The 23,073-nt window shown below is 49.8% G+C and overlaps 1 protein-coding gene across 1 annotated transcript in view; it reads right to left on the bottom strand.

Annotated features, from left to right (window-relative positions):
* Nucleotides 1-1,783: 1,783 nt before the first annotated feature.
* LOC110591582 (death associated protein) overlaps nt 1,784-23,073 on the bottom strand; it is a 65,861-nt gene continuing 44,571 nt past the window's right edge. The window contains exons 3-4 of the mRNA XM_021702506.2: nt 5,314-5,356; nt 1,784-3,727 (exon numbers count right to left, since the gene is read on the bottom strand). Coding sequence (XP_021558181.1) covers nt 3,614-3,727; nt 5,314-5,356 — 157 coding nt within the window. The 3' untranslated portion in view covers nt 1,784-3,613. The remainder of the gene's footprint in view (nt 3,728-5,313; nt 5,357-23,073) is intronic.

Below are 23,073 nucleotides of genomic sequence, written 5' to 3'. Positions count from 1 at the left end.
ACTGTCCTTCAGTTGATGGACGTTTAGATTGTTCGCACCTTCAGGCTGTTGTGAATGCTGCCGCTACAAATGTTTGTGTGAGTTTTATGTTGACATGTGTTTTCATTGCTCTCAGTGGCTGCCACCATTTTATGCTCCCAGTAGCACAGCGTGGGGGTTCTGATTTCCCCGCATCTTTGCCAACACTCGTTATTATTTGACTTTTTGGTTTTAGCCATCTTAGTGGGTGTGAAGGGACTGTGATTTGCATTTCTCTGGTGACTAATGATACTGAGCCTCTTTTCATGGGCTTATGGGCTATTTGTAGATCCCCCTTAGACCAACGTTGGCTGACAGCGACTTCTGCCACCGGGCACTGTACTTCAGGCTTCCCATTTGTAAAATGAGAGAGCTGTCAACAGACAGACACCCGGCTGGAGGCTCCAAGCATGCGGATGCCTCTCCCGTACGTCTCCCCGTCTCCTGCAGGCAGGCTGCGATGGCTCTCACTAATCTGCAGCCGGGAACGCATTTTCACAGCGAAGTTTACTCAGAAAAGCCATTTACGGAATGAACAGTACGTCAAACAGTGTGAGCAGGGAGGGAGGTTTCTGGCTTTTCAGCACACGGCTGATGCTCTGGGTTGAATTACGTTTCCCCAAGTGACATGTCAAGTCCTAATCCCCGCTCTCTGTGAACGTGGCCTTATTTGGAAATAGGGTCTTTGCAGATCTAATTCCTTAATGTGATGTCATACGGGATTAGGGTGAGCACTAATCCAATGACGGTGTCCTTAGAAGATGAAGGGGATGTGGACACAGAAGCACACAAAGAAATCCATTGTATTTATGTTGCAGCCAGCAGTAAACACCGAGGAATACCAGCAGCCATCAGAAGAAGGGCATGAGCATCATCCAGAGCCTTCCTAGGGAGCAGGGCCCTGCTGATACGTTGATTCCAAGCCTCTAGACTCCGGAACCACGAAATGATACATTTCCATTGTTTTAAGCCGGCCAGTTTGGGGAACTGTGTGACGGCAACAATGGGGGAACAACGCAAGTGACAGTGTTAATAATAAAGCCCTGGAGGCAATTCTTGTCCACGATGGCTACAGTGTGTTTGGCATTTCTGGCCACCAGCATTTATTTACAGAGACCAACTGTCCACCGAGTGATACTAAATGTGTAAGACCCTCTTTCAGGTCTCAGTTGAGTACGGCTGATGCACTCATGCAAACAGCGGCCCCAGAGGGGACACCTGGGCTGAGGAATGACCAGGCTTGTTGGGAGATGCTGACTCTGGCTTATCAAACCCCCTCCCCGTCCCTCCCCCCCCCCCCCCCGCCATGACACCCAGGGCCTCAGCCGACCACGGAGTCCCTGTGGGGGAACCTCAAGGGACCCTCCCAGTCCAAGTCCATGATCTGTCTGGATCTCGAGGTCTGACAGTTGTGCTCACCTTCTCCTCCCACCCGTAGGGTTCCCAGAGAGCTTTGGATAAAGGTAAATGTGTTTTTTTCATCAAAAGCTGCTCACAGCCACCCCCGAGCTTACTACTAATTCCTTCTTAAGTCTGTCCCGGAGGGCCTACCTAGCGTAGGGCGAGCTGCTGGGCACAAGTAATAGGTTTTAATCAGCTGCATTAAGCTCTTCCATTTTAAGACATTTTAAAGTAGATGATGAGACTCAAGGTGTCAGGTGTCCAACAGTTCGACTTCGTGGCTGGGCAACAATTTGTGAAAATATCCATCACATAGGCACGCTCGTGATTCTACTGAAACCATCTGGGAACCCCCGTAAAATGTACAAGAAAAATCTCTGAAATATAAGAAAATACACGCCCTGAGAAGAAATGCAAGAGTTTTATTACAAGCATTATTATTCTCGAGGTTCACAATTGATGAATTCATTCAGGAAAATATTTTGCATGTAATGATTTAGAGCCCAGGGAGACACATCAGGAGTAGCGAAAAGGACATGAACAATGTACCTTGGGAAACATCGCGACACTCCGGGCTGCAAAACTAAAAAGTATCAAGGATGCGTCTGACTTTCTGAATTTCGTAGGGGAGGGTACGGTGGTCCGCACAGGCCTGACCTAGCTCCAGGAGGTAGCTGGGGGCGGCTGCTGGCTCGCTGTGCTCCAGGGCATGCTGCCTCCCCACCCCCAGTCTGCATCTCTGCAAGCCAGTTTATACCAGCATCTCAGCATTTAAGAAATACCAGGTGTGATGACAGGGTGCCTTGAGGGTTAGACCCTGCCTCCCAGCAAATCAACGAGAAGGGAAGCCAAACCTGGCCTCTAGAATGTGAAGCAGAGCTGCTTCTCCCTCGGGGAAGGGTGAGAGGCGGCTCTGATGAGGTCTGCGTCATTTTTACCAGCTGGCAGACGCAGGTTGGGTAAGGACATCCGTGAGGCTGGTGGTGTGCGCAGCTGCTGACCCGCCGCAGACACGGCTGTTGGAGAGTGGGATGTCAGCACCGTACGCGCTCCCAAAGCCTCTGTTCTGGAAGCCTGCAATGGCTGAGTAGACCAGCCCATTGGCTTTTCAGAAAAATAAAAGCACTCTATAGCCATGAGCCGGGGAGCAGTCTAGGGCAGCTCTGGGCAGGAAAAATGGGCTGAAAGTGTAGGACGATCGGACTCGCCCAGGTGAACACGGGCCCAGGCACACCTGCACTTGTTGGATGGACAGGTTCTTCTAGCTCAAACGGAACACGGTGTTTCTACCTTTCTCTAGGAGACAACGGGCGGGTTTTCATCTGGTCTCTCCATGCATGCAATGCTGTTGCTTTAGTATTCCAGAACTAGCTTTATGTCTATTCCTCCATCGGTTGGTGGGCACTTCTAGAACCCAAAAGCAGCTCTAGAGGGGATTCTGAAACGCGCAGCTTGCCTGATTGCGCCGGTGGAGGCTGTCTGGATCAGGAGGCAGTGCCGGACTTGGGACGCACACTGTGATCTCCTGCTGGGGGCTCCCTTTGGGCAGACTGCCTAGATTCTGATTTTCCAGGAGGTGGCTCCTGAGATTAAAGAGCCATTTCAATGATGGGAGCTTCTCTTTGGCTTTTCCCGGGAGCACCTGGTGTCCCCCATGCAGTGACCCCCATCTCATGGGGAGAGGAATTCAGGGACACTGGTGTCACTTTGACCAAAAACCTTCCCTGCCCTGCCTTCCTGAAACCTGCCCCATAATTCACGCCCCGTTCTCCCCTAGCTGTTAAGACGCAGTGTCCTGTTACTAAAAAGCATGAAGTGGGTGACTTCTCTCGCCTTCATCTGTCTCGTCCTCCCAAATGTGCGCCCCTCTTGTTTTTAAGACCACAGGTAGGGCCTCGGATGATTGCGGACAGAGAAGTAAAGCTGAGCTCTGGAAACTTCCCTTGACTCAGGTCTGGGCAAGTTCGGCTTATGGCACTTGCAGGGAAACCATGACTCCCTGGACACAAGGTTGGGGGTCAGATCCTTTCTAGCTTCAGATATGGAAATTTAAGGCAAAGGCAGGGGCACTTGACTTTGTCTTAGATTTCCCAGTGGAGCAGTGTTTTTAAGAAAATGCCGTTCTCTTTGCCAGGGAAATACGAAAGGTCGGGAAACTGAGGCACTGCTGGTGGAGGCGCTGGGTCCTCGCTGTTCACTTGCGAGGCTGCTGGATGTGCTGGGTTCTCGGGGAAGGATGCTTGTCTATGGAGGCGTGGGGCTTCTGGTGAGCCACCTGCGCGGCCGCCGGGGGGAAGTCTTTGTCGCCCTGTCAGGAGACAGAATGCACTGGGTCACCGACAGTGAACGGCGGGCTGATGTGCTAGCAAGGCCCCCAATGCCACGTCTACCGGCTTCCCTGCACGGTGGGTGATGGCATGGGGACCTACTGGCAGGCAGCAGGCTGTCCTCTGGGACTCTGGGGGTCCTGAAGCTCTCTGGGGTGCGGAGGGGGGCCCTGAGGCCCAGGAGCCATCCCAGGGGTGAGGATGCTCATGGTCTCTGCCCCCACGCCTTGAGCTCAGGTCATCGTGGGACTCCCTCAGAGCTAAGCTGGTGTTGGGTGCCTTTGTTCTGCTAGAGCTGTTCTTGTGACCTTTTGAATGGGGCAAGACAGAACCAAATCCAGTGTCTTCAATCCTGATTTGCTGCCACAGCTGAGTCAGGGCACTGGTTGGGAAGGAGACACACAGGGCGGGGCTGAGAGCCGGGAGGTGAAGCCAGGTTCAACCTGCTGAGTCGCAAAGAAGGTACCCGGCTATTTGTCAGGTGGAACCGCCTTCTCGTGCCAACAGTGCAGGTGTGGAGGTGGCTGGGGCCCAGGCCACCGCGAGCAGGCTGGGGCCATGGCCAGCTATGGCTGAGCCAAGTGGCCGAGGGCTGACTCAGGACTTGGGTCAGCATTTAGTTTTCTCGCACGTAGTAGGTGCACCACCGGTCTGTCCCAGGGGCCCTGTTCTTCATTCATCATATGCTAAGGGCTCGAATGCACTCGAGCCACAGGGCTGTGGATGGTATTCCTGTGCCACCCCTCAAACGCGACTTTGCTGGTAGGTCATTAAAAAAAAAAATATTGCGGGGGGGGGGCACCTGGGTGGTATAGTCAGTTAAGTGTCCGAATCTTGGTTTTGGCTCAAGTTGAGATCTCAGGGTCCTGAGATTGAGCCCCGCCTCAGGCTCCACGCTCAGCACGGAGTCTGCTTGAGATTCTCTCTCCCTCTCCCAGCCCCTCCCGCTTGTGCTCACTCTCTCTCTAAAATAAATAAATAAATCTTTAAAAAAAAAAAAAGTTGGGTCTCACCAGAAGAAGGGGCTCTTGAAAGGTAAAGGGTGCGACAAACACCTGTGATTCAGTCCAGGGGTTGGCAAGCATTTTCTGTAATGGGCCAGATAGTAAGTATTTCAGGCTTTGTGGGTCACACGCTTTGCCACTGTGGTGGGAAAGCGGCCACAGACGCACGTGCACAAATGGTCACCGCTGTGTACCACTGAGACTTCATCCGTGGCCGCCGGGATAGGAATTTCATGTAATTTCCACATGTCATAACATATACTTCTTATTTTGAGTTTTTCAACCATTTAAAGACGAAAAAGCATGCTCAGCTCACAGGTCACCCAGAAACTCCGGGCTCGGGGGTGGCCGGCCGAGCCCTGGTTGGGTCTAAAGAAAGCGGGGGCCTGAGGGGAGGGGAGGGGGTGTGCACCATGCGGTCACCGTTCCACACGGGGCTCACGACAGAAGTGCCCCATGGACATGGACAGCCCAGGGGCCCAGGACCCCGACAGATGAGTGGGGTTTAACAAGGACAGGAGGAGTCCGACCCCATGCCAAGGGTTTGATGGAGTGGCTCTTACCCGGGCAATCACACCAGAGATGAACACGGTCGGCTTGGGCGGGCTGCAAGACAAGAAGGGAAAGGGCGATTTCAGGGAACAGAAGTGGAAGGAGGCAGGCAGAGTAAGCATGGAGGAAGCAGGTTTGGGGGAGTGTAAGGGACAGTGACCCAGGAGTGACCTCCTCGTCTGTATTATTTCATCTCCCCAGGACCATCTGGGGTCCATCTCCTGAGTTGAGTTCAGGCAGGAGCCAGAGACTAGCAAGCAGCAGGTGAGTTGTGTGTTTTTTGTTTGGTGGTGGTGGTGGTGGGGTAATCATTCTCAAACGGTGGCTGTGGGCGATCCCAGTAGTTTTTGTTTCATGAGATTATGGACATGGGTGCTTCCTAAAGCAGGGAAGAAGTGGGGTCATGCTGGGCTGAATGTGGAGACTCCCACCAAGGAGGGATTCTCCTCCTGGGCTCTTGCCACGGCTTCTGGCAGCTTCTAACGGGGGAGATCCCAGAGCCAGTGCAAAGCTCCTGGCCCTTAGGGAGACCCAGGTATTAAAAATGTAGGGTCCTTGTGGAGCTACTGTTATTTCCTAACATCTGCAATTGTATTGAGCTCCCCCACCTGTCAACACTCCTGGGGAGGTGGGAGATAGGACCAAAGTAACACAAGTCCATTGCTGAAAAGCAGACAAGTGTGAACATGTTAAAATCAGTTGTCATTCTACCACATGGAAATGGTCACAGTTAATACGTGGCTCTCCATCCAATCTTTCTATCTATGGATAGACAGACACACTTGTTTTCATATTAAACTTTTTTCTTACAGGAAAGTCATCCTGTTTTCTGCATTTAGGATATGCTGAGCGTCCTTCCATGTTAGCACACGCTCTCCTGTGTTAGTACACACTCTCCTATGCATGTTTTGAAAAGGCTGCACATGTCATAGTTTAAGAACACTAGAACACCGTTCCAGGGAGTACATAAATGCACAGTAGGGTGGCCCCCTGCCCAAAGGGAACCCCAAAAAGGTGGTCGAGGAAGCTTGAGCCATTATATATATAAAACACACATGCTCTTTCTCCCTCCTGGTCTGTCTATATACATGTATGTATACATTCACTGTTGAAAAGCAGACAAGGAAAAAAAATGTTAAAATCGCTATATTACTGTGTGTAGAAAGTATACAAATGCATATTTGCACACAGAACTGGACTATAAGAAAACTGCAGCCCAATCAGCAGAGGATGCTCCTTGGAGAGGTAGCGTCTGGTTCTGGAGAGGGGAGGTGACCCATAGCTGGCAGGGTGTAGCGGAGCGCCAGCCTGCGGTGGGTCCCTGTGTCCTGAACCTCTTGGGCCCTCAGCGCCCTTCCTGCCACTCCCTGGTGCACCCAGCCCCCGCCGGACAGCAGCCCCTGCCCCCGACTCCTGGGAATCTGGTTATCAGGAGACTGTTGGCAGCATTCCCTACCCGCTGTGTGCATGGAGGAAGGGTCTCCAGACCCTTGGAGCCCCATCATGGGTCCCACGCTTCCAGCCCATGGCCTCCTTCTCTTCTCCAGAAGTGACCCTTCAAAGTCTGGCTATTTCCATCCAAGTTGGGCCCTGGGCGTCTCCTACATTAAACAAGAGTGTGGGTTCCAGACCTTGCTTGAGAATGTCTTGGGAAATGTGTGTAAATGATCGTGATTAGAGGTCATTAATGACCCGGGTCCAGCCCCAGCGTCAGAGGGTGATGGCCACTCCACTGGAATCCAACTCCCAGAGCCTCCCCTCCAGTGCATGACCACTGGGCGGCCATGGAGACTCTGGGGACTAAAGGAGAAGACCCTAATATAAGAACCCTCCCTTCCAGCCCAGCTCATTCCCTTAGGGGTGTCCAGGGACAGTGGAGAACCTAAGGATCCACCCAAGGATAGTGCCGCAAAATGGTGCTCTCCTTGCTGACCCCGCCTTCCTGAGGCACTTACACTTTGACATGTGTTACTTAAGCTCTTGTGTTTAAACAGCTCGTTGGATTCTCCTCATAATGGAAAAGTGTGTCCGTGAAAAGCAAGCTGGGCTCAGTGTAAAGACATACACTCTGATAACCGCTAGGGTGATGGACGGAGGAGAGCTGGGTGCTGGTGGCTCTGTGAACTAGATGTTTTATGGCATGTGTGTTCTGTCCAAAGTGGCTCTTTAGGTTTGAGATGGGAGGCGGTTTCTGAAACATTCTACTGGAATTCATGAACCACTTCCTGGTTAGGGCTGAGAAGAGGGAACAGATGACAAAGTTCCTGGAGCACACCCTGCAGATATATGCATGCGGTGCATATATCCCACAGTCCCTTTGAAAAGGAATACAGAAATGGCAGAAATGGTAAACAATACAAATGATAGAAGTAAATATTAAAATTTCATATTAATATAAATATAAAAATAAGTCAATACCAAATAATTAAGGATTAAAAGTCCCAATAAACTCTTATCAAATCTTTGTTTTTGGTGTTGTATTAAAAAGTACACAGTGCCTTATCAGTGCCTGCCCATATCACATGTTCATTGATGGGCATACAGCGGGACCTCTCACATGCAGTTCTAAGACAGTGGGCCCACTGGGGTATTGAGGGAGCTGGCTAGGGATGGGGGGCGTGGCCTAGGAAGCCACTGAGGCCACACCAACCCCATATCTTGGTCACCGCAGGCCCCATTCCGGCTGCCAGGTGTGGTGCTTGTGACTCATCCCTAGTCAAAGGGACACAAAGTCACCCTTTGCGCACAGCAGAGGGCTGATTCTGGGCCAAGGAGCAGGGGGAGTAAGCTGGCTTCAAGTCAGAGCAGACCTCTGGGACACAACCAAAACAATGCATATGCTGTCCACCTAAGCTGGGGGATGGATGCAGTGGTAAAGATCTCAAAGACTCGACCCCACATCCCTGTTCTCCAGGGTCTCTACCTGTTGTAGCTGGCAAGAAATACAGCACTGAAAGGAATAGGGAAAAAGCCCTGTAGATCCAACACGTTTTGGGGGAGGTTCTTGCTTTAAGATTGCACCTTCTAATTTTTAAAAAACATTCAAATCAAGTGGGATTTATTCCTGGGCTCTTGGGGTAGTTCAGTATTCACAAATCAATCAACGTGATACACCGCCTTCATAAAAGAAAGGATAAGAACCACATGATCCTCTCAAGAGATGCAGAAAAAGCATTTGGCAAAGCACAGCATTGTTTCTTGATAAAAACCCTCAACAAAGTAGGGAAAGAGGGAACATACCTCAACATCATAAAGGTCATATACGAAAGACCCACAGTGGATATCATCCTCAATGGGGAAAAACTGAGAGCCTTTCCCCTATAGTCAGGAACAAGACAGGGATGTCCACTCTCACCATTACTATTTAACATAGTACTGGAAGTCCTAGTCTCAGCAATCAGACAACAAAAAGAAATAAAAGGCATCCAAGTTGGCAAGGAAGAAGTCAAACTTTCATTATTTGCAGATGACAGGATACTCTATGTAGAAAACCTGAAAGACTCGACCAAAAAATTGCTAGAACCAATATACGAATTCAGCAAGGTCACAGGATTTAAAATCAATGTACAGACATCTGTTGCATTTCTATAAACCAATAACTAAGCCGCAGAAAGAGAAATCAAGGAATCAGTCCCACTTACAACTGTACCAAAAACCAAAAAGATACCTAGGAATAAACCTAAACAAAGAAGTAAAAGATCTGTACTCTGAAAACTATGAAACACTGATGGAAGAAATTGAAGAGGACACAAAAAAATGGGAAAACATTTCATGCTCATGGGTTGGAAGAACAAACACTGTTAAAATGTCCATACTACCCAAAGTAACCTACGCATTTAACGCCATCCCTATTAAAATACCACCAGCATTTTTCACAAAGCTAGAACAAACAATCCTAAAATTTGTATGGAACCACAGAAGACCCCGAATAGCCAAAGCAATCCTGAAAAAGAAAACAAAAGCTGGAGGCATCACGATTCCGGATTTTAAGCTCTATTACAAAGCTGTAGTCATCAAGAGAGATGCCCCACATCTGGCACAAAAACAGACACATAGATCAGTGGAACAGAATAGAGAGCCCAACTATATGGGCAAGTAATCTTCGACAAAGCAGGAAAGAATATCCAATGGAGAAAAGACAGTCTCTTCAACAAATGGTGTTGGGAAAACTGGACAGCCACATGCAGAAGAATGAAACCAGACCACTTCCTTACACCACACACAAAAATAAATTCAAAATAGATGAAGGACCTAAATGTGAGACAGGAAACCATCAAAATCATAGAGAAGAACACAGACAGCAACCTCTCTGACCTTGGCCACAGCAACTTCTTCCTAGACATGTAGCCAGGGGCAAGGGAAACAAAAGCGAAAATGAACTATGGGGATTTCATCAAGATAAAGTTTCTGCACAGCGAAGCAATCAACAAAATTAAAAGGCAGCCTACGGAATGGGAGAAGATATTTGCAAATGACATATCTGATAAAGGGTTAGTATCCAAAATCTATAAAGAACTTATCAAACTCAACACCCAAAACCCAAATAATCCAGTTAAGAAATGGGCAGAAGACATGAATAGCCATTTTCCCAAAGAAGACATCCAGATGGCTAACAGACACATGAAAAGATACTGAACATGACTCATCATCAGGGAAATGCAAATCAAAACCACAATGAAATACCTTCTCACACCTTTCAGAGTGGCTAAAATTAACAACACAGGAAACAACAGATGTTGGCGAGGATGCAGAGAAAGGGGAATCCTCTTACACTGTTGCTGGGAATGCAAACTGGTACAGCTACTCTGGAGAACAGTATGGAGGTTCCACAAAAAGTTAAAATAGAACTACCTATGATCCGGCAATTGCACTACTAGGTATTTACCCAAAGGATACAAAGATACAGACTGAAGGGGTACATGCACCGCAATGTTTATAGCAATATTATCAACAATAGACAAACTATTGTGTCCATCGACTGATGAACAGATAAAGAAGATGTGGTAATATATACACAATGGAATACTACTCAGTCATAAAAAGGAATGAAATCTTGCCATTTGCAATGATGCGGAGGGAGCTATATTATGCTAAGTGAAATAAGTCAGAGAAAGACAAATACCATATGATTTCACTCATATGTGGAATTTGGGAAACAAAACAGATGAACATATAGGAAAGGGAAAAAAAAAAAAGCAAAGAAAACAAACCGTAAGGACTCTTAATGCTAGGGAACACACGGGGGGTGGGGGGGGGGGGGGGGGGGGGGAGGACAGGCTAGATGTGGGATGGGCATTAAGGAAGGCACTTGATGTAATGAGCACTGGGTGTTATACAGAAGTGATGAATCACTAAATTCTACCTCTGAAACCCACGCTATATGTTAACTAGAATTTAAATAAAAATCTGGAGAAAAAATGTTAAAAAAAATAGAAAAGATTCAAGGATTGGGTGGTACGCACCAGCTCTTACCTGGCCTGGAGAGAACTGGGCCTGTGTTACCTCCCGTCAGCTCCAGGTAAACAATGCTCCTAAAACTGGAGTGCATTCTCCCCTCCCTGCCAGGTTTGCTTTAAAACCCTAGCGAGCTCAGCAACCAATTAAAAAAATTATTTATCATTTTAGCCATTTTTATTTACTTTTTAAAGATTTTTATCTATTTTAGAGAGAGAGCAAGCGAGCATGAGCGGGAGGGGAAGAGGGAGAGGAAGAGAGAATCTCAAGCAGACTGCACTGAGCACGGAGCCCAACGTGGGGCTCGATCTCATGACCCTGAGATCGGGACCTGAGCTGAAACTGAGAGTCGGCGGCCTAACTGCACCACCCAGGCGCTGCACCATTTTAGCCATTTTTACTTGTACAGCTGTACAGTGGTGCTCCTGAGCTGCTGTAAGTACACGCACAGTGTTATGCAGCCATCACCACCATCCGTTTGCAGAGCCTTTTCAGAATCCTTAGGAGAGACTATTACACGGCGATCCCAGCCCCTCCCCAGTCCCCTCCCCCAGCCCCTCCCCCAGCGCCCTCCACGGCCCCTCTCCCAGCCCCTTCCCCAGTCCCTAGCAGCTAGTTTTCTACCTTCTGTCCTAAGAACTGAACTACTTGGCACCTCAGATGAGTGGAATCACACAGCATTTGTCCTTTTATGTCTTGTTTACTTCCTGTGGCATAAGGTTCACCTAGGTTGTAGCACACATCAGAATTTCCTTCTTTTTCGGGCTGAATTATATGCCATTACATGGGAGGGCCATATTCTGTTTATCCATTCACCGCTGATGGACACTTGGGGTGTTTCTACCTTTTGGCTGCTGATTAATGATGCGGTGAACACTGCTGTGATAGGATCTGTTTGAGTCCCTGCTTTCGTCTTTCGTGTATACACTCGCAAGTGGAACTCCTGGGTCCTATGGTGGGTAATTAAACATTCAACTTTGAGGGACCACCGAGCGGTTTTCCATGGAAGCTCCACCATTTGAGATTCCCATCAGCAAAGCACAGGGTTCCAATTTCTGCACATCGCCAGTACTTACTACTTTCTGGGTTTTTTTGGTAGTAGGCATCTTAACGTGTGAAACGTGGTATCCTGTTGTTGTTTAGACTTAGCAACTAATTTTAAGAATAAGCTTCCTTGGGGCGCCTGGGTGGCTCAGTGGGTTAGGCATCTGCTTTCGGCTCAGGTCATGATCCCAGGGTCCTGGGATGGAGCCTCGCATCGGGCTCCCTGCTCAGTGGAAAGTCTGCTTCTCCCTCTCCCTCTGCCCCTCCCCACTGCTTGTGCACTTGCACGCTCTCTAATAAATAAATAAAATCTTAAAAAAAAAAGAATAAGCTTCCTTGCAGCAGGGAATAAAACATATCAATGTGCATTGATCATCATCCAAGGTCTTTATGACACCACATCCCCCTCCCCACCACACCAAGTGTTCTTCTCCCTTCTGAAACTTTAAAAAGGCTATAATTGACTGCAAGGACATATGGCAGCCGCCAGTGACAAGATGATGGGAGGCTGACGTCCTGTGTGCCACCTCACAGAGACATGGATTTTCACGTAGCTCTTCTTTGGCACAGGCTGCGTGGTGGTGTGGGTTGTCATCTGGCTTGGCCAAAGGGCCCCTCGCTCTTTGTCTTTCTCCACCTACAATGAACAGCCTCTCACACTGGCAAATGATTGTCTATTACAACTATCTAGTAAAAACCCTTCCTAAACTCCTTGAGATAAGGTAGCTGCAACAAAAATTCACAAACGAGAAACCCTGGTAAAGAGCCTGCTTACAAAGCTGTGTTTGCAAAAATACACATACTTTAAACTCCATTAGGGCTCCATGCAAAGCATAACCTACATTTCCAAGATTCTATAAACTGTGATCGCGGCTTTGAGGATTTATTTAATCTGATGAAAATCATTCTGACAGATGTTGTTTTGAAGAGGCAACATTACTTTCTCTTAGGAAACAGAGACAGTGAAAAATATCATCCCTGCCCTCCCCACATTCTCAGGCTTTTCCAGTTTCTAAAAACCACACTTATTTAAACTTAAAGGAACTGCAAGCAAGGCAGAATTAGCGGGGATTAGCGCCCCAGTAACGGCTTCTTACACGTCAGCAGAACTGTGCCTCCTCACACCTGCCCTAGGCAGCTACTGAGTGTCTGATGCATGGAGCTTTCCAGGGCTCACCTGTTCAGGACCTCACAGTCTTAGCAGGATCGTCTGTCCCTAACTAAATTTTCTTAGTACTTATTTTATAAGCTTCCTTGATGGATAAGGTTTATGCCTTCCTGGCATTCCAGACAGGCAGGAGAAAATGCCAGGAATGCTTAGGGAATGAAAGGCCCTGTGGAATGCAGACGGCCCTTGGGACTGGGTTTGCGGGTCTCTATTTTATTTTATTTTATTTTTTAAAGATTTATTTATTTTAGAGAGAGGGACAGAGAGACAGAGAGAATGTGTGCACATGTGCACGGGAGTAGAGGCAGAGAGATTCGAATCTCAGGCAGATTCCCCGCTGAGCGCAGAGCCCGACTGGGGACTCGAACCCACGACCCCGAGATCACGACCTGAGCCGAAACCAAGAGTCAGACGCTCAATGGACGAAGCCACCCAGGCGCCCCGCTGGTCTTATCTTCAAATAAAGGTTCCCAGGGCTGAGAAAACCATTCATGTTTTTAAAATTCTCCTCAAATCGAAAACAGCAATTATTGAAATAAGTGTCAATGTATTTAATTTAACTCAACATATCCGAACGACTACTAGGCCAACATGGGATCAACAGAAAAACTATGGATTTTACTTGATGTCCTAAGACCTCACAACCTGGACTGTCGGTGCGGGTCCCGGGTGACGGGACGTTTTCCGCCCAGCTCTGGGGGGGTGTAGCTCGGCCGTTAGGGTTCCAAAGGAGCCTAACCATGACCTAGTCCAGCTTCCCTCCATGTGGACCACCACCCTGGCCTGGGCCAGGGTGGCCTCTGCAGATGAGGACCTCCAGGTCCCTCGGGGGGCAGCCTCTGCATTGTCTCGGGCCCCCAGCATTTTGCCCAGTGGCTCCATCCCAAGACAAAGGCCTCTTCTAAGTCCCTCTTGTGGGACAGGCTTTCAATGTTTGAGGAAGGCTACGACAGGCCTCTGGGACACCCCCTTCCTGGGCTACGGGACATGGCTGCGAATTCCTTCACTTTCTGGGCCCTCCCCCCACCTCGATTCCAGTGTAGTCTCTATAGAGTTTTGCCCAGAACGGCACGCACACTCCACACGTGCCCCCGCAGCCCAGGCCGACGTGGTCTGGGAACGTGGATATTACTCTTGCTCAAAGCTACGGAGAGCAGGGCAGCCTGGGGAAATGATTCTGGGCTCCCTGGCAAGGACCAAAATGCTAACCTTCCCAGGCCTGATATCAATAGGCAACATGGTCAGCGTGTGTTTGTACCAACCCTGCTTTCCTAGCTAGTTATATGGGGTCCTTTCTCTTCCTCCCTTTAACTCTGGGGGAGAGCTGTTTCACCCTCAACCAAAAATTGGTTTCTATGAATGGGAGGTGGTGTTCAATGCCCGAGGGAGCGGTTGGCTTATGCCCTCCCCTGCATTCTGACAGAGATGAGGGTTGCTTAGTTGCTGTGTCAGAGCATTTTGGGACGGGGACACACACACACACACACACACACACACACACACACACTGCAAGTAGTCAAAATGGCAGCGAAGGCATCACTGGAAAGTTCCATTTAACAGAATCATTTTCATGTGAGTGCTTTTGATCTGGGTTCAAGGTAGTCCACTAATTACCCTCTGCAAATACTTTTTCCTCTTCAGGTAAATGCACTCTGAAAATATCAGAGGGAGATGTTTATACAGAGATGGGGTCATGCGGCCTTTAATGCGTTGTTTGTTTCTTCATTTCTCTAAAGGATGGAATGATCTTGGATGATAATAGCTCCTATTTAAGGACCACTTACCATGGCCAGGCACTGAGTTAAGTGCTTTACCTAGAATTATTGTATCGAACCCCCTCAAACTTGTGAAGTTGGGACCATCATGTCCACTTTACAAATGAAGGAATGGTAAATCAGAGAGGTTAAGTAATTTGCCTGAAGGCTGCACAGTAGAGAAGTACTCAGAGCCAGACTTGGAACAAGGGCAGGCCAGGGCACTAGCCTAATGCCCTCATTTCGGGGCTGAGAAGAAGATCACTTAATGGCCTCTATTTTCAGATTCTGTCTCCTATGTACAATTTAGAGATGCAGATTTTTAAAGTAAGTAATCTAACTGTAGTCATAGGGTCCCTTATTTAACCAGATTTGAATATATTCAAATCTGCCTCAACATTTACTTTCTGAGTCGATAATGTATGTTTTTTTCCTCGAAAACTATCATTTATGTCTATAGCCCTTCACTAGGGTACAGAGCACTTCCACATAAATGAACTCATCTGATTCTCTTCTGCAGGGGGTCATGTGTATTTTACCGATGAAGTGATGGTGGACACAAGAGGCTGGAATTTGTTCGAGGTCCCGGCGGCAGAGCCGGGGGGGGGCCTGGGCCCCTGAGCTGTTAGCTCGCTGCTCTTTGCTGGGGTCATTGCTGGCTCTACCCACGGGTAGCCTCAAGAACAAAGCCCAGCGAAGGTTTCAAGCTATCTATCAAGCCAGAACGCAGTTGACATGGTCCAAGAAGGCAGCTGGGAGGGAAGGCGGCAGCTGGGCCCAGCCAGGCACGGGTTCTGAACCCAGATGTCCGTGTTTGAGCCCCGACTCTACCAACGACTGGTTGGTGGGATGGGGTCTGATGGTTCTGAGGCTTAGCCTCCTCCTCTGTGACATGGGATGGCCACGGACCCTACCCCATCAGCGACCGCACATACACACACCGCTCAAAGTCTCCACCAATGTCACGTGTTGAGATGACGACACATCCTCACCCCCACCCTACGCACCCCCTCCCCACCCTCGCCCTACGCACCCTGCCTTTCGTTTCCACTGCCAAGTCACATCTGGTTCAGTTCTGAAGCCATGTAGAATAATACCCCACTTGTCTGGGACAGATAGGGCTTCCGAAGCGAACAAAATGGCCTGTGATAAATCAGACGTCCCAAAACCCATAGACTGACTGGACTTGGAGAAAAACTCTCTAGGCCCTCAATCTGTTCGGTTCCTATGTTGACACGACTCAGACGGCTTGTTTAGTTTCTCAGCCCACTGAAGCCAGGAGGAAACAATCATGATGAGGCAGCCGAGGACCGTGATGGGGCCACCCGAGCTTACAGTGGAGGCTGCTGTCTCTGGGGGAAAAGGCTGGGGAGGAAGGGGCTCCAAGTGCTCAGTCCTGAGGCCACCAGCCCCTCCTGCACCCACAGCTCCTGGTCACAGCACAGGAGGTGAGGATGGAAGGAGGCCTGGCTGGGCCACTGGCAGGGGTCAGTGGAAGCAGGCCACCGTGCAGAAAAGGCGACGTCAGGACCTGGGAGGGGGCCATCAGGTGACACCCCCTCCCTTCCTGGTAAGAAAACAAGTGCGTGCCCGGGAGGGGATTCCCCCCAAAGTCCCCCTAACCGTCAGCGTTGTCTGTGAGTCAGCGAGCAGTGCTCACAAAACACCCAGAGCCTGTGTCAGAGTCTTGATTCCGTTTTCCGGTAAGCAGCTAACAGTTCCGTGAGTCCTCCCCCGAGGCCACACGACAGAAGCACCTCCCCATTTAGCCTGCAGGCTGCTCCCAGACCACAACGCCTTTCAGGGGTGTCGTGCGGGGGAAGAGGCAGGATCCCCCCAAATCACAGCCCCGCAAATGCTGCAGATGGGCTGACGGGCTGTGAGGCCTTCACTGTGCCCCCCCCCGAGGCCTGAGAGCACGGCTGCCCCTCAGGGGGTGACCCAGCGCAGGAGGCCAGGTGCAAGCCCAGAATGAGACGTGCTGGCCAGCGCCGGGAGAGCATCGAACATGGTGCTCTTCAAAAGGGGGGTGGTCAACACAGACCCTGACAAGGTGATGTCTAAGCTGAGGCCTGCAGGTGTGACAGGAAGGACATGATGCTGGGGCACAGTGAGCAGAAGGAAGGGACGTGATGTGATTTGCTTTTGTCAGCACAAAGTGGGTGAGGTCAGAGGGGGCCCTCTTCTCGCTCTTCTCCTGCAACGATGTAGGTGGGGTGACGTGGGGTGCGGCCCAGCTCACCGGACAGGCACTCCTTGTGAGAGGATAGAGCTCTTCAGGCAATCTAGAAGCAGATTCTGCCACTGTCTTTTGACTTTGCTTTCTAAACTCGTGGATTCGTGTTCTCACTGAGTTTACAGAAAAATATATTCCCACCTGGGGTGATATGTGTCCTAGTCCATAGATGGAAAACAAATCCTTCCTAGCCATTTTTTTCTTGACATAGCTTCCTGGCTTGGTGTTAATTTATTTGGGTTATTAATCTTCTAGACACCAAAATAATAATTAGCATGGCTGGTGACCGGAGGGAAACAGCTCACTCGACTGCACCCAGACATTTCTTTGTAATGTGGTTCTTCACAGACTCGTTTCCTACTGGCAGCCTGAGCTCAGGGGCCGAGAGCATTCCCACAAGATGGCGCTGCCGGTCCTCTCAGCTGCGGACGGTCGGGCCGCAAGCTTGGGTTGGCGCCCCCAGCCCAGGGCCGCAGGACGCAGGCTGTCCCCGGTGGGCTGGGGCCACCGGCATCTCAGGACAGGTGTGTCCCCCTTGTCCCGTGGGTCTGACGAAAGGTAAATAAAACACAACTCCAGTGCTTCTTTAAATAAAATTCTAAATCTGAGAGAAAATAATCTGGAACGCAGTTCCTTCTGGATTTGGTAAAATCTTTTTTCAAGGGCCTGAGCAAAGGTCCTCTTCCGGAGAGAATGTCTGAGCTCGTGTTCAAACCAGTCTCCTAACACCTCATTTTCAAGGAGAGGACAGAGTCTCCGGGTCAGCAGTGATGGGGTTTTCTCACCCCCTTGTTCACACCTTCGCCCGGCCTGTTCTTCGGAGTCCATCCTGGAGACGAGCGGGGGTCCAGGTCTCCATGTGGGAGGGCTCCTCAAAAGGCTTTTCCAGCTGGCATCCCCCCTGCGCACTCTCGGCTGATCGCTGACCCAGATGCCAGCACTTTACCCCCCCCATTGGTGTGAGGAGGCTGCCCCCCCAAGTCCCGAGTGTGCAGGGCAAGTGCGGCTTATGCATAGACGATGTGCTCCACAGACATCAGGACCCATGGCAAAAGCTGCTGACTGTTTAACCAGGGCCTGGAAATGTCACTTTCCCCCTTGACCCGTATTTCCAGAAAGCTACTCTAAGCTTAGTGCTCTTTCTGTACAGAGATGTCATCCTGTGACTTAGGACCTTCCCTTCTTCTTGCCTTTGTCCTCACCCCCTTGTCCCTCTTCCCTGGATGCAGAGAAGTGCAGCAAGTACTCTAACTGTGAGCGTGTGTCTTATGGAGTTAGTACATAGGGGTCGTCCCGGCCAGAGACCGTCTCTGCGTTCATCACAATAGAGCGTGACCACATCGGATGAGACCACATCAGATGAGAGAAACCCTGGCCACGCTTCCTGCCAGGTGTGGACAGGCGATGCCAGGTGCTGGGCACCTGCACGGTGTGGAAAACCTCTGTGGAGACTCAAGGAAGATCCAGAAGCAGTGAGGAAAGTGTATACTGGAGCATCTGAGCACCGGGCTTTGGAGACAAACAGCTCTGGGTTCAAATCTCCCCTGAGATGAGCCGCCTCTCTGAGCCTCAGTGTCCATCTGTACAATGGGAACAACACCTACTTCATAGAACAGTTGATACTTTAAATGGAATAATGTGTACACTGTGCTTAGAATGCTGCCTCCACTGACAAAATTACATTTAGTGGCAACAGATACTGAATTAATTTCCTATATAAAGAGGCCCACACGTTGCTATTTTGTCTTCTAAAATTGTAATTTAAAAATTCTTGCCTTCTCTCTCCCTCCCTCCCTCTGTAATAGAGAATTCCAGGGTTTCTTAGAGCTTCTTTGAACCTTGTTTTCTCATTCCTTGTTTTGAGCACATACTGCCATGGGGGTACGAATGGAGGGTTTTTACAGAGAGAAAAGGCCCCAGTGCCAAAGAATTTGAGCCCCTGCCTGTCTCACTTGCAGCACCCTGTATTATTCAAACAGCATAGGGAAGGAAAAAAAAAAAAAAAAGGACTGCCTCCTTTATGTGGCTAAATGTTCCAGGGAAGTTACCTTTTAGGAAGAATGTAGATTATCATTAAAGGCAAGGGCTAAATTTTAAAATAAACCAAAAAAATCTGTTTTTCCACGTGGTAATGTAGGAGGTGCTGGAAAGAAAAGCGTGCCTGTCGGTTAGCCCCAAGCTACATTCCTGGAAGATGTTTGCTGGAGGTGGGTCACCAGTGATTAGTCAGTGCTGAGTTGGCAGCTGCTAGAGTTAAAGTAAAAAAAAAAAAAAAAAAAAGAAAAAGAAAAAGTATTTATTGTCTGTAGTTTGAAATCAGATCTAGTCATCTGTTTTAGGGTCATGGGTCATGTTTACAATGATATGAGTTTGGGAAGATGGTGTCCGTGGCTCAAAGTACAAAGTATGTGTTTTCTAAAGCTGCTATGGCTTTAAATAGGAAAATGACTGTGTAAGTAGAACAAAATCTGACAACTGCTAACAGAATTTCTATTAGGATGAAGTACACACGGACATTAGATCAAATACAGACACCAACAATGCATCCGGTCTGCGTCTCCTTCTATCTCCAGATGTCCAGGTGGCTGGCCTGAAACGGGGCCAGCCAGTTGCTAGGATGTTTTTTGTGGAGAACCCAACAATAAAAGAGGACAGATGCCAGATTTCACTTGCTCTCAGGAGACTTTCGGCCATGGGAGCTTTGCATCTAGCAAAAGTCAAAACACGCCGTGGGAGGACTGAACACAGCTTAGGTTAAAGTCAAGTACACGGCATGATGGACAAGAGCTTTTGGATTTCTCTGTTGCTGGATTCGCCTGCAATTATTTCCTTAATCCACCCTCCAAACTCCTGGCAGGGAGGGATTTGGTGGGCTGATAGTGGCAGTCCCAGCCCCCTGCCTGCCGGGCCGACACGATACGCTGCTGCCTTCAAGGGTCTCTGGATTTGCAAATGCAGCTACGGCCGGACTAAAAACACTAGCTCTTGGACCCTCCTCAGGTCACAGCACACCCTCATGCGTTTTCAGGAATTAACAGATAAAGAGGAGCAAGGTCAAATGCACAGAAACCTAATCCCACCTCTAATTCAGCTTTATTGTTACAAACCAGTTGGTGCTCCTGGGGACACGTGGGGAATCAGAGTTAGGAGGACGTGCATTCAATCCAAGAACCCCACCCTCATGCACCTGCTCAGAGCAGATGCTCCAGGGTATCCAAACAGCCCGGGAGCACGGCAGGGACGGACCGTGGTATGGACGAACATCAGAGTCCCTTCCGGGTGTGAGAAAAGCACTCTGGGCAGTGACTGAAGTCCTCATTCACGCCCTGACATTGATTAGTCATGATGCTCTGGTCTTGGCGACCAGGTCACTCCCTGGGGAAATTCATGTATTCAGGGCCCTAAGGTTTATTTGTGGTCTGTTTATCTGTTGGTGTCCCTTGTTTACTCACTCAACAGATAGATGTCTGAAAGTACCAAGCATGCTTCAAGATGAGGCAGCGATGAGCTACCTCTGGTGCACCTCCTGCCTCTTGCTGTTCAGTAGTGGGAGGGACATGGGGCTCGCCTGCACTCCCCATCACCGGCTCTTCTCCACTAACGAGTGTTTGGGGCTCATCCGTTGTCCTGAACGCCGCACTAGGGGCTGGCTAGAGATGAAAGACAACAGAGTGCTGGACCCAGGCCCCGCGCCCCACCCCGCTGATTGTCATCAGGAGGCCAACAGGGCAGTCCTGTGAGGTCTGCCAAAAGCTAAGGCAGAACACAGGTCATCATGCTCTTCCAGGAACGGGTTATCCCTGTTTCAAGGTGGCCGGTCTCTGTGGCAACCAGAACAAAACAGAGCACGTTCTTGTCCTTATCGACAGGAGGAACGTCCACGGGCCAATCCTCCGTCAAGGCTGCCAAGTTCCCCAGGGCTGCTCCTGGGGACACGTGGGGAATCAGAGAAGCTCCCTGAACTTGGTGAACAAGGACTTCAGGTGGCGAAAGAAGACCAGGGGCACGAGACAAAGCCAGCCACCAACGCATGCCGCCCTGGACCCCATGCCCAAAGCTCCCGTTACCACCTCCTCCTTCCAAGTGCTCCCTGTGAGCACCCCCTTCCTTTCCTTCCACGGAGACAGCCAGATAACCTGCCTTCCCCACCAATGAAGCATTCACTGAGCCTCGCATTAAAAAGGGAACCAGGTAACTGGAAGGAAAGGCAGCTCCAAGGGGCCGGCAGACAGAAAAGCACGCCTTCGAACTGACACCCAGGCACCTGAGACTCAGTTTCCTTATCTGAAATAAGGAGCTAACTACCCCCTCCGAAGCTCATGGGAATTTGGGGAAGATCAAGTGAGCTCCACATGATGGTAGGCACGCTGCACATACAAGGTATGACTCAAGGAGAGAACCGTTACTGGCTAGGCGTGTAAATCGAAGCAGAGCTTTCTAGGCCACGTTATAGTGGGGGGGGGGGAAGGGGCACAGGGCAGCCCCTGTGTAGGCTATCCTACATGTAAAAGGAAGAATGGAGGAGCACATCCTGGTGCCTGGAGGACGGCTCCCGGCAAGCTGAGGCTTTGCTCAAAGACCACGATGTGGATGTGGCCAGGTGGGGTCAGGATGGAGACCAAGGAGAGACCGTCCTGTGGCCGTAGCCACAAACAGGGAGGCCCCCGCTGAGACACCCTGGTTGACCTCTCGGCAGGCTGGATGTGATGTGCTTCGAGGGGGAAGAGCTATGTATAAGGGAATCAAAGGAGAACTTTGATTTTATAATCCTCGCTTTGAGATGGCATGCAAGAACGGGGCCTCATACCAGAGCCTGCCTTCCCCCCACCACGGTTAGGCAAATAAATCCACACCTAAGGCCCACCTACTCTGAGGGAGTGAGGCAACGTGTCAGAACAGCACGGTTACAGTTCATAGGAGGTGGGTCAATGACAGTGGGGGTCAGTGACAGTGGCGAATCACAACAAATGTAAATGATCTAGAATGCAATGCAAACAAGGCTGGGAAAAGGAAGATGGGGCCTTTTTCTCTTTTTCCTTTAACCCTGCTGGCCCCGCAGAAGGCAGAGTTTGTTAGGGTTGGGAGAGATGGACATTTCAGTTGAAGAGTAGGTTCTGGCTGGGGAGCTCGACGTGACACAGCTGGGGTCCAAGACCGCACAGAGGCCAGGGGCATGGCAGGCAGGTCTTGTATGCGGGTCTCTGCATGGCTACCACCGTGCCTGGGCCCCTGCATCGAATAAACGTTTTCTGAGCAACCACTGGTGGCAGCCACAGGGCTGGGTACTAAAGACACAGACGGGGGCCTGGCTGCCCTCCTGGAGTCTAACTTGCGTGAGGGCCCCGGGGCTCTCCACGGTGGACTGCAACTCAAGATAGACTTGCCAATGAACCCAGGGCCCCTACCTTATAGGTGGGATAACTCGACTGCTTTGCATTTTGTTATCCAAAACCAGAACACACTGCCTGACAAATGGAAATCTCGTGTGGACGGTGGGAGAGAATATTTGAAAGCAGGACTATTCCAGAAACTCTGTGGCCCCGGGAGTAGCGGGTGGAAATCCCCTGTGTTTGTGCTGTTCCATAGCCTCAGGGGAGCATCTGATGATCAAGCTGTCACCTTGGAAACCAGAGGGAGGGACCCCAAGGAAAGGTGACACCCATGTGGAGCAGGGAGCCTGCCTGGGGTAAGTGGAGGCACGACAGGGACCTAAAGTAGCCCCTTACCTTGAGGCTTCCCCAAGGAAACAAAGGTGCGGTATTCCAAATGAGATACGTGAACGTGAACGAAGCACCCAGATCAAAATCATTTGCATCGATGCTGCTTGTTTCACAAAGGCAGGTGTAGAGGGAATAGGAGCACTAACTTGGAGCAAGATCTTAAAGAAGTAAGTTCTATCAGGTACAAAGAACCACAAAGGGGAGTTCTCAAGCTCAAGGTGCAGTTTGTTGCTTTTCCTCAGCATTTGCCTCAAAAGAGTGCTGATCTGAGTAGAAAGGAAAAGACAGCATCTTTATGGTGCAGTAACATGGCTGTGAAAGCGTCCTAAACCACTCTGTGACAGAAGTACAAACATTTTCTGCAACGCAGTCTTCAAAATGAGACAAAGGCAGAT

The sequence above is a fragment of the Neomonachus schauinslandi genome, chromosome 7, assembly GCF_002201575.2.
Source record: "Neomonachus schauinslandi chromosome 7, ASM220157v2, whole genome shotgun sequence".
In the NCBI taxonomy this organism is placed as follows: domain Eukaryota; kingdom Metazoa; phylum Chordata; class Mammalia; order Carnivora; family Phocidae; genus Neomonachus; species Neomonachus schauinslandi.
This window is presented reverse-complemented; position numbering and strand designations above follow the sequence as displayed.